Genomic DNA, 12,260 nt, shown 5'->3' on the forward strand with positions numbered 1-12,260 from the left:
TCAGCTGACTCCTCTCTAAACTTCTCCTGCTTTGGTGCAGGAAACACATTTACCTTGCCAGTGTCTTTGTAAATCATATGTGCAAATATTCATTACCAAACACAGAAATGGTAACAGCGGTGGTCTCAGAACTAACTCTTACTTTATCTCTTCATAGCAAATTGTTATTATTTTACATTTACAATGTTAATCACAAACAACCAGTATTAAAAAGTATTTAGGTTAATGTCAATCTATTATACTATGATTATTGTTCCGCGTTTTCGGTTTTTATCTTTATAAAAAAGTTCTGGGAATTTTTCAGAGTTTATTTTACATATATTAAAATATGGATAAGATAGGTAAAAAGTAGTTTTTAATTAAAACAATCTGTAAAAATCAGGGGGTGAAAAATCTCAGTACACACACTTTACATGCGGAATATGATGCGTAGCAGTTCTGGTTTCTGATTATTAATGGCCCTGGCATGTATGATGAAGCAGAATCTGTGCAAGTTGAAGCCACATTTAAGTTAGCTGGTACTTTGAGAACGTTTGGGCAATCGCTGTGCTGACAGAAATAGTATACAGATGGTATGAGCATGACATCGGCACAAAACAAGCCAGGTTTATTCGTCTTGAAATCAAAAAAAGAAAAGAAAATTGACAGAACTGGAGGGTGCAAGCCATCAGGAGACGTGTCAAAAATCACACTGGACATTTCCATCAATGCACATACGTTTACCAACTAAAGCATCAGCATATTCAAATATTGATGATTAAGATTGTCAGCTTAAGCAGTGTTTAACTGATGGGCAGACAGTACTATCGCAAGAAGTCACCAATACATACCAATGCAATAAACAGTGGCTGTCCAGCAAAGCACAGCGCTCTGACTAACTCATTAACACAGTCATTCTGTGTTTTATTTTTTATTAAAGCTTGTGTAAAAGCCACATAAATGGTTTGCTTGTCTCTCAGTTCACTTTATTATTTTAGTTTAATGTGCCACCTATTTTTCAGTATCTTTTATTTTATATTATCAGCGCGAACATGTACCTCAGCAATATGTGCAGCAATATTTGGAGCGATATGCACCCTCTGCCTCACCTGACCCACTTCTATTATTTTTGATTTTTGTATACTTTACATTTTCTCCCCATTCCTCATCCACTAACATTATATTTTCGTGTAAGCATTTCAATTTAGTTTTTGATCAAGCTAGTAGTTACTATGCCTAGCAACTGCCACAATAATCAGACTCTGATTGGTCAACAAAATCAGGTAATAATGTGTGAGAACCACGCCTGAACGTTATTTGTCCTCTGACGTCTAAATGCTTGCTGTATACTAGGATATAGTGTAGGGCTGCATATTACAATGTCCGAATCAAAATAAAACAGCATGTTGATCAAAATATTGTGTATCTCCTAGAAAACAGTACTTAGAAAATAATGAGTAATAGACCCAAAAAAAAAAAAAAAAAAATCAGGTATAAAAACCGACATTCAGTTTTAAAAAAATACTGTAACTTTTTTTGGTAAATTTCGGAATAAACCGGAAACGCAGAACACTAACTATGATGTACAAATGTAGTGATGGAGTTTGTTTCTCTTTTGTACTTACTCCTTCACACGTTGAAAGGACAGAAAACGTTTCTGGAGATTCAAATTCAGACCGAGTCTGACCCAAAAAATATATTTTCTTACCCACACCCGAACCGCGAAAAAGTTCATATTCTGACACAAACCCAACCCGCTTTGCAGGACACCCGCTGGTACCCGACCCGATGCAGGACTCTGCACTGAAGTATGATCAGAGAAAAGTTCCCCTTCTGAGATAATATAACAAAGCAAGTCAGTTTATCAGTGCAAGATAACAGTCTTTGTTTATAATAGAGAAAAGCATTCACATAAAGTAAAAACACTACATTTAATTTGGGACTGGCAGGGTGTAAAGATTATTCACTGGGTTCCAACTACTTTCCCTTAGAAAACTAATTGATTTGTTAATGACATGCATCTGACACAGAAAGATCTTACCAACCACTACATGTGCAAAACATCCCGGTGTTATCTGTACTGATAAAATATTAAATCAAGGGCCAAATCCAGAACAGCCACTTTCCAAGCAAGGTAAAGGCAGGTCCACCAAGCAAAGTGCAACAGCCCAGGTCTTTGCACTGTAACCCAACACCCTTGTTACTTTCTGCTGGCTCTAGGGAGCAGGACTGATAGCAGCATACTCCTCCCCCCCCCCCCCCCCCCCCCCCCCCCCCCCCCCCCCCCCCCCCCCCCTCCCAAACCGGGGACTTGTTAAATGCTTCTGCCAGACCAGATCCACAGTAACATGGCGAAACTCTTACTTACTTTTTTATTACTTTTAAGGTATTTTATCTCTAACTAGGAATTAGGATCACATTACACAACAAAACAAAACATTTTCTAGCAAAAAAACTTAAAGCCAGTACAGTTTATCCTGTGCAATGCTATAAATGTGCATAACTTTCTAAATTTAGGGAACCATTAATTCAGAGATCTGAAGATATCATCAGATGAGCTACATCAATAAACATCTTAAACCAGTGTATGTGTCACACGAGGCATGTAATAATTAACTCTGAGCAGTATTATTTACATTTCTTTTCAGAAATGCAGAAAGGTGCCTTCATTAGACTTGATGAAATTATAACTCTTCTAATGCTAATTATAATGCTATACCATTAACTTGGCAGTTAAGTTGCCAATGAATACCTCAACCTCAAATAAAAATATTTTTTTTGCCGCACTTTAAGAAGAGGCCTAAAGATTTTGAGTGTCACGCTAAGTCAAGGATCATGGCCGTCACCTGCTCTGTCATTCTGCCCCAGTCTTCATGGCACAGACAGGTATTGATGGAGCCTTGAACTCTGGGGCTGGAGCCCAGGATCGTCTTTCCAAAACGTATTGATTTTTCCTTAATATGGGTAAAACTTTAGAGGCCTTAGGCATTTTCTAGATTCAGGAGCAAGTCATATGAAGAGGTGCCTACAGAAGGTCAAAATTCCAAATGATAATTACCTCCCCTCGTTGACGAGTTCAATAAAGGCCAACCCGGCGTTCTTCTGAATGGAGTTCTGCCACTCCTGAAAGACACAAATTACATTAATTTATATAAAATGTCTCCCATGTCTTAAACACTCCTCTATAGGAACACTGATATCTACCTGTATCTTCACCTCTCGGAATTATATATAAACATTCAACTAAATATTACATTTATTCATGGGATAGAACCTAAAAACTGAATACCCAAAATGTAAAGGAAATGTAGCCTCACAACATAATTTAACTGGTGAAAGGATTTGATTAGTAAACACTACACTAAATGTATCACCGATACGTAACTTGTACCATTTTTGAAAGGAAAATAAAAATAATGTTATAAAACTAGTAACAAAACAACTGAGGGTTAATTGAACAAATTAGTTTTTTCTTCTCATATTCAAGGTTGTACTTGAATAATTTTGGTTCTGTGTATCCATTTGTAGTAGTATTTCCACACAATTACTTCTTCCTTACCTGGATCCAAGACAAACTACCTCTCCTCAAAATGGATCCAGATTTTCAATTAAGATATTTATTGTTTCTTCATTAAAACAATATTTATACAGCATAGCTCTGAGGTTCAACATCGTGTTTTCAGAGGCGCCCTGTTGGCAGCTACATGATTACAAATCAAATACATTCATCAATCATGGAGTTAAAATCACAATTATCCGTAATTGTGACCACTAAAGCCTAGACATATATATTTGTATAGCTCTCAAATTATTTATCCTGGATAGCCTTGCTGAGGTGTTAAATCCTGGCTCCTGTATGGTTTTTACAACTGGTTGGGACTGAATGAGGTAAAATTATTGGTCTGTAGTCAGTCAGTAGGCACTATTGGACTGGAACCTTTTTTGTTTTTTTGAAGTCACCAGTCCTCAAGCTATGCAAACTTTACAGCATCTAAGGAATAAGCCTCCAGTAAGGTCCTGTTCATTACATCACTTTTTTTTTTTTTGCTTGTAAAACAGTAAGACTGATAGCACTGTCCCCAACTGGCTTTGCATCTTCTGTACAGCTCTGGTACATACTATCACAGCGATCAGCACACCAAGTCTTATTTATGTATTTATTTGGAAGATAGAAGTTGCAAAGAAACAAGAAAAAGCATGTATAATGATATCATACAGGATTCTTCAGTAAAACACACAATAATTTAAAAAGCTGTATCTCTAAAAAAACATTTATAAAATCACAACTGATCGAAGCCTAAATTGAGTTTTATTAGTTGTGAAAAAAAAAAAAAAAAGAGCTTACTGGTCACCGTCTTTCACCATCAGTTCAATATTTCAGCACTTCATACACAACCATCACAAGAATAATAAAACAAAGAGATATGCAGAATGTATAAAGTTCTAGGCCTTCATTTTCCCAGGGGCACAGGAGGAAACACATTAAAAGCCTCAAAGCCAACCGCTAATGCTGCTAAATAGCCTTAACACATAATTTAGCACTGAATGGGAAGCACTGCAAAAAATCAGCATATTCAATAATTTCATACTAAGTTATATGTAATTGACTTAGGTTTCCTATTACTATGTGCTGGATCAGTTGCAGATGTCTTCATTTATGCTTATATTTAACACAGATCAGAAAAAAGGCGTGGAAAATAAAACAAAAATAAACAAGTTTAAGCTTTTGTTAACATCAAGTGGCAAGAAAGCTTCCACTCTGGTTTTCAGAAGTCTGGTAACATTAGTCAAATGAAAATCGGACATGTTTAACTCTTCGCTTATCATTACCTCACTTGATCAGAAGTCCATGTTTATACATATCTAGCCCTGGTAGGATAAACAATAAGTGATAGGAAATACCAGAGCTTCTGCTGCTTTATTTAATAATTTAAAGTTTAATTTGTCAAACTTAACAGATGTCTTTTGACTCTGGGCACGATCAGTCATGTCCTTAGACCCTACCGGCGAGGTAATGGATAAAGAACCATTAGCATAAACTTGATGAAGCTCAGATTACAGAATGGGCAATTTAAATGTGAGGAAATGTAGATTTCCCAATGCTAGCAACATCCCCCAATACGGTTGAAAATATGAAATTAGACAGAAAATAAATACATTTTACCTATCAGTATCACGAAAAATTAACAATGACTACTTCACTGTATCCACTGGAGTGTGTCATGATGGGCAGACATCTCCTTTTATTACAAGATTCTAATATGCTCAATAACTAGTGCTAAAGAATGAACTGATGAAGTTTCAGAATGGGATAAGTGCTTCTATATGCTCAAGCATCTCTACTACATCACCATCGCTGGCAATATACATTCCCAGCAGGGGGTAAGATATAAAAGAACAGAATGGCAATAGAAAATATCAGATGTCCAACATACTACATTTAACTGTGTGTACTTGAGGTTACTTCCAATCGAGTCTGGCTACAACTCATTTTTACAGCGGTAGTGCAAGGAGGTCAAATGACTTGCCCTCTCAAGATTACACAACGTTTGGTATGGGATGTGAAGAAAGGGAAGCCCACAGGTTAAACCACACAGCTAGAACCTTGAGATGATGGGTTTTAATCCCAACGTAACCACTAACTAAGTGTATGACCTTGGGGGCAAGTCACTTAATTTATTGTAGCCTCATTTTCGCGCCCATCTGTAAAACACTTTAGTAATTAGTTTGCATTCGTTCATGGGGGGGGGGGGGGGGGGGGGGGGGGGTTCGTTTAACACTGGTGACCTGGTGATCAGCTTTTTACTCATTGCTTATGACAAGAGAAATCAGCACAGTGGTGAAGCAATTAGCCTATGCAGTGTCTGATCAATTATAAAACTACAGGTACAAGTATATTTATGCAATCCATTTATTTGAGGCTTTTGACTTCAAGGTAATATCATTGATCAGCAACTAGAATGCGTCTGATTTTGTGCGAATCCACTGCCAATCAGAATGAAAAACTTACAAGACAAGACCTTATCATTGATCTCCTGGTCTAATAACTACCAAATCTCATACAGCACTGCATAGATCTGTGAGTAAATCAATGAACACAAAAGCTGTTCCATTATCGCATGTTTTTTTTAAATTCCGTAAATTATCATCCAATGTCTCTTCGGGAGTCCTTTTAAAAACATACAAAATAACGAAAATACTTAATAAAAGACACACAACCCAATAAGCAACAATTCAGTATTTGTTTCCAAAAAAAAAGATATCACTGGGGATATTATTCAAAGTGAAATACTGACTCTCCCATAAGACTTGAATCTGAAAAGAAATAGCAAATACAATTTTTTTTACGAAACTCCAAGCACAAAATGAAATTTCTGTTGAAACAGACAGTCTGATAGTGTTTTCAGTGTTTTCTTTTTTCTCCTTGGTGGCAATTTAGTTTTTACCCCAAAGAGAGCAAATGTTTTCTTTTTGCTTTGTTTTTAAAATGGGTCTTTAAATGTGGAACATGAGAACACTTCACTTGAATGGCTGTCTAGCCATAACTGTACCAAAAAGCACCAGGAAGTGGAGCTAACCACCGCAGCCTTCTAAACCAGACTAAAATAAATAGCAAAGAGTTAAAAGGATGAAGGGTATCATTTGGAAGGAAATCTTTCATTAGACTAAGCACTTATGATGGTCATTGATGTTTCCTATCAAAACATCAAAAACAAATGCAACCACAACCACAGGAAAAATGCTGAGGCCATATGTTTAACCCCGTCAACATACTGTCAATTTAAACGGTTTTCTAGTTATCTTGGGAACAAATGAGCCAAGGAAACAGCACTGTTAAGTTTCAGTGAAAAGCTCACAATATAAATTTTTTGCTTTGGTCACCTGTCCCACTAGCAGTATGCCAAGCTTAAAGTATTGGAACTAGCACCGTAATGGTGGGAGTGTTTTTATTCAACCCAATGTAGTGGTCATTTTCCTAGTGTCATGATATACTTTTGTTAATTATCTAATTGCAAATGCCCTCTTTCCTCATTGGTATGACCAACAAATGCTACCCTACTGTACATTTATGGTAATCAATCAAACAGAAGAAAAAAAAAATCAACTCTACTGCTTCCCAAATACAATTCCACAAAGATTTGATGTAATGCTGCTCCAATCTAGTGTGTTATCAAACAAAACAAAGCAATCTAGTGAAACAATTTAAGAAGGATGTTTGATTCTGGATTTAATTATGCATAACAGAATTTACAATTTGTAAGGTCCCAAAACCACCTGCCCACTGTAACGAGAAACAAAACCTCTCTTCTGACCTCTCATCTGCCTCAATATCCCCACGGATCATAGCCCTACTGCTTATGACCAAATCTAACAATCCTCATGATCTTTCACCCCTTCCCTTTTATCTCCAAGGACTATCTGCGATCAACCGAAATTTACTGGATACTCAAGACTGCTGTTTCAATGTGTTAGTTGTGCTGCCTGCAAACACTTTACAGCAATGCATGTTTACCAGTCAGAAGAAGCCCCAGGCTACAATATAGAATCAGTGCCTTAGAAGAAAACACTTCTTCCAGCTTATCATTTTCAGGGGCATCAGAGGGACTGACAAACACCTGGTGTTCAGACAGTCCAAAACACAGCATTTGCTTTTTGCTGTCAAGTCTGCACGGAACATGGAACACAGGCTTGTGTATGTATTTTACATCCACACTCAAAACAAAAAACAAAATATATATATTCTAAATAAATTACCATGGATATCTTTTTGGTTTCGTTAAAACTAAATCTAAGCAGTCTATATACTGAGTGTCAATCCACAGTTAAAACCCTGGGCAGGTGCCAAGATTGCCTTGGTCCCCATGTTCCAATGCTATGATGCAAACCCCTCAGTCCCTTACAATACAGGCAGCCCCTGGTTTTTCATGCTAACATTCTACTTAAGTAACACAGTGCGAGGAAAGCAAGAGGAACCCAATAACGTTGGTAACTTCTTGCTATCAGTAGAATCATCACTGTTTAAACTTCAGTTGGAACAATCCCTAGAGTGCGAAAACATACTTCCACTGGTTTTCCCAGAGATATAAAATAACAAATAAATTTATTGAAGTAAAATTGTATTTTTAAAAAGATACAAATATACACATACATCCAACTGCAGTATATTGAATATATGCAAACAGACATTGTTTTTAACAGCTGTCCTCAAATTAATCCTGAAATCAGAGTACGACTGTTATTTTTTTAAATACAAAAATACCACATTTCTGGACAACTAGAATTTAAAAAAATAAATAAATAAAATGTATTTTTGTGTGTTTTTTTTAAATCTGTGGATTAAATTGCATCTTGACAGTAACCTGTGCCCTTGTATCTTAATTTGATACATATATGTAATGCAGTAAAACTGTTCAGGTTTGTAAAATGAAGGCCATCCAATTGGATTTAGCTTAGCTATTTTAAAATGAAGTTGCAATGGTTTCACACCGTTAAAGATACAGTACAGTACACAAATGGCACAGTTCTCAAACGGCAATATTCTTTTCAGTTCTTGTATCACCACGGATTACTTGATGCTCCATTAAACATTACGGCCTTCACTGGAGGGGCAAGATTAATCTGTAATTCAATACCTAATTTTAAACCATCTGATGAGCTAAATCCAAACTCTTAACTGTTGCTGCAGGGTTCAGAGCCCCAGTATTCTTTGATGCATAAGATATCTTCTCTCTGAGGATTTCTTTCTTTGCTCTGGCTGAAAGGCTTGTGCTGACTTCAAAATGATTGTAAAATAAGTTAAATTGATTTTCTTTCTTTCTTTCTCTTTTATGACTGCAATTTATTTTTTATTGGAAGAACTGTTCTGCTTTCCATGTGACTTTCACTGTCACAATTGTAATGGTTTCCATTCAATCACTTGCACAGAGCCTCGGAGTTTCATAATATTCATCAAACGCTTCAACAAAAGAAAGAAAAAAAAAATAGTAATGGTAGAACTTTATCAAACAACTGTTTAAATACTAGTACCACCAAAAGATTGAAAAAGCAATCTAGCTGATCGGACTGGCACATAAACATTTTGTAAATTGTATTGCAAGTCATGCCCCCCATTAGAACATATTAGTAGGAACTACAGTAACTTTTATAAGAGTGAAATCTTGCACCAGAATGTCAATGGCAAAACATTCTAACCAATTAAAGCCACAACACATTCTATCTAAACCAATTAAAATGCTTCCTGTCAGTGTATTTAGATTGATTGACTTCAAATAAATGTGTAAGTGTTCACTGGCTTCCTTTAATTGTGATAAGTGTATTTCTTATGCACTCTTTGTATGATCACGTCTATAGCGTCTCTGGTTCCAAACAAAAAGGAATACAAATGTTTCTTTAAAATGTTGACAACTGCATCACGAAAACCAAGACGATCTCCATTACATTAACAGCGTATTCATTTTGAAGAAGTGCCTGGAAGTCGGCCTCTGTGCATTATGGAGGCTGTCGCACCTTAACAGATTTGTACACATAAATATGCAAGCAAATATGTAAAGAAAAAATACAAGTACAGACAATATTTCATTGTCAGTATGAGATTGCAATGCTAGAGTATAAAAACACAGACCCAAGATAAAAGGACTCAGAATGGTCAGTGTTTTAAAACTTATTTTGTTTAAAGGTTCAATAAAGAAATGCAAAAGGACTGTAAAATAAATAAAATTCAAAATTTACACTACTTTTGTTGTTCATTTACATGATGTAAAAATGTATGAACAACAAATGTATTTCTTAAAATAAGCAAGGCTCCCTAACACATTATGGCTGCTGAATTATGATCAGCAAACATGCAACCAGCCAATTAAAAAATCAGTGTTGGGGAAAATGAAACATGCAATGCCTTTCATTTAATTTGATACACAGATAACAATTTGTTAGTATGTAGCTCAAGTGGGTCACAATCTTATTTATTCTACAAGCTGTTTCTCCATCAAATTATAAAGCACGCTAGCCTGTACAAAATGCCAGAATGTTTATTCTGAATGCCATTTTGTCACAAGTCAGCCTTCCACTGAGGGCTCCAATGTTGCTTCAGACAGCAGCCTTGGTTGTCAAGTTCTTTAAGTGATCAAATCGGGAGGGTTTTGGGTTTCACTGAGGGTGATAAAAGTTGCTCTGCCCTAGCCAGCTACAAGCTCCCAACAGATGACTGTCATTAAACCCTTCTGCGATCTTCTTGTACGGGGCCTGTGTAAATGTGTCCTATTAGTCCATGGTCAGTCTGTTTTGGCAACTCCAGCCCTCAAGACAAATGGCAGCTGCTGCCCTCAGAGGTCTAAAGTCAAACCTATAGGGGATTTCAAAAGCCTAGCTGGAGAGAGAGAGGGGGTCTGTTCATTAGAAGTTGCTCCAGGGGAAAACCGGCTTGCTACCATTAGGACTATATAAAAAGAGCTAATTATTTTCATGTTAGCTTTAAAGGGTACATCAGCACTACATGAAAGATTAAACATAAACTATCCCACCTTGCTGCTCAGAATGCATTTGGTCATTGTATAATAAATAAAACATATGCGTCCAAACTGCATAATGCCACACTGCTATCACTGTTCGAGCATCTCTTCTGAGCCAAAAAACAAGACTTCCGCGTGTACCCTCACATGTACTCTGAACTTACCGGCACATGCCCAATGAAGCGTTGTATTAACTACATTACCTCTGTGTGGAAACACTAGTCTGTGTGACAAACATGGTCCGTGTAATTTTCCCATAAGGAAGGAACTTGTACCTGCTTTCCTTTTGTGTAGTAAACATCTTTCACACTGTACATGTTTCCTTTACATGTTGTATTTTGATGTATTACTATGACTAATGTTGCATTTGATTAAAAAAAAAAAAAAAAAACACACACACACACACACACACCTAAGTGGTTCCTGAAATATTGTCTGGCATTATTTTGGATGTTCCCTGTGTACAGTCACACTGCGTTGCTGAGGAAAATTTTAATTTACACAGGGAACATCCCAAATAATGCCAGACAATATTCAACATCAGATTATTCAGAAACTGATAGGGAGATGGAATTTGTGGCCGAATTCAACGATGTGTAGATGATTGTGCATGTATTGTGACAGGAAATGCAAATGAAAACCAAATACGAAGGATGAAAAAATGAAGTATTTATTTTAGGTCTGATCATCCTCAAAGACCTCATTCTGAAAGGAAATACATCGTTTCTGAATCTCATTTGCCAGTTTTATTTTATATGTGACCATTCTGCAAACATTCCGAATGGAGCTACATCCAAGACTTTGGGGACGGATACTGAACTAACACACAGTGCTGCTATAATTGTGGGTAGGACTCTTCTTTAGTTGAAATGAGAACAACTCCGTCTTGGGTTTTCTTTTCTCCGCAACCACTTACAAAACATAGACTTTTTGTTTTGTTTTGTTTTATTAAATGCAACATTAAATAATAATAATACATAAAAATACAACATGTGAAGGAAACGTGTACAGTGTGAAAGATGTCAACTATACAAAATGAAAGCAGGCACAAGTTCCTTCCTTATGGAAAATTAGACAGACCATGTTTGTCACACAGACTAGTGTGTTTCCACACAGAGGTAATATAGCTAATACGACGCTTCATTGGGCATGCGCCGGTACGTTCAGAGTACATGTGAGGGTACACGCGGAAGTCTTGTTTTTTTTGGCTCAGAAGAGATGCTCGAGAACACTCATTTTGGACATAGCAGTGTGGCATTATGCAGATGTTTGGGCGCATACAGATTATTACACAATAATTTTGAGTACAACAATGTGTACATATAACTTCTGTTGGCCAAAAAAGTGGCTCAATAAGACAAAATGAAAAATATATTAATCGTTGTGGTTTGACAGTTTTTCTTTGTTAACTTCCAATAAAAGACATTAGAGTAATATCTGATTTTAATGTACACTTAGGTATATCTTTTGCAATTAATTATGCCTGCCAGACAGACAATTTTGTAAGAACTATTAAAACTGCACACAAATATTACCAGTGTTCACCATTCCTTCTTTATTTCCTCAGTTAAAAAGCCTAGCTGTAAAACATTTGGGTGCCACATTAAAAACACACTATTTTAGGAGTTCCCTGTGCTCTTAGACCCACTTCCTGTCAGGAAGGGTTCCATTTCAATGTATAGCTCCTATCAGCAGGGAGCTTGAAGAATTAAGAGCCGGTTCATATTACTTTGTTTTTGATTTGCCACACTTGACAATTTCATTGAATTTGTT

At 36.5% G+C, this 12,260-nt stretch overlaps 1 protein-coding gene across 4 annotated transcripts in view; it reads right to left on the reverse strand.

Moving 5' to 3' along the window:
- Positions 1-12,260, reverse strand: part of lrba (LPS responsive beige-like anchor protein) — a 283,887-nt gene that overhangs the window by 162,647 nt on the left and 108,980 nt on the right. For all 4 annotated transcript variants that reach the window (XM_041260260.1, XM_041260269.1, XM_041260252.1 and 1 more), the window contains one exon: positions 3,038-3,102. In XM_041260260.1, the coding sequence (XP_041116194.1) occupies positions 3,038-3,102 (65 nt within the window). The remainder of the gene's footprint in view (positions 1-3,037; positions 3,103-12,260) is intronic.

This window comes from Polyodon spathula, chromosome 1 (genome assembly GCF_017654505.1).
Source record: "Polyodon spathula isolate WHYD16114869_AA chromosome 1, ASM1765450v1, whole genome shotgun sequence".
Taxonomy (NCBI): domain Eukaryota; kingdom Metazoa; phylum Chordata; class Actinopteri; order Acipenseriformes; family Polyodontidae; genus Polyodon; species Polyodon spathula.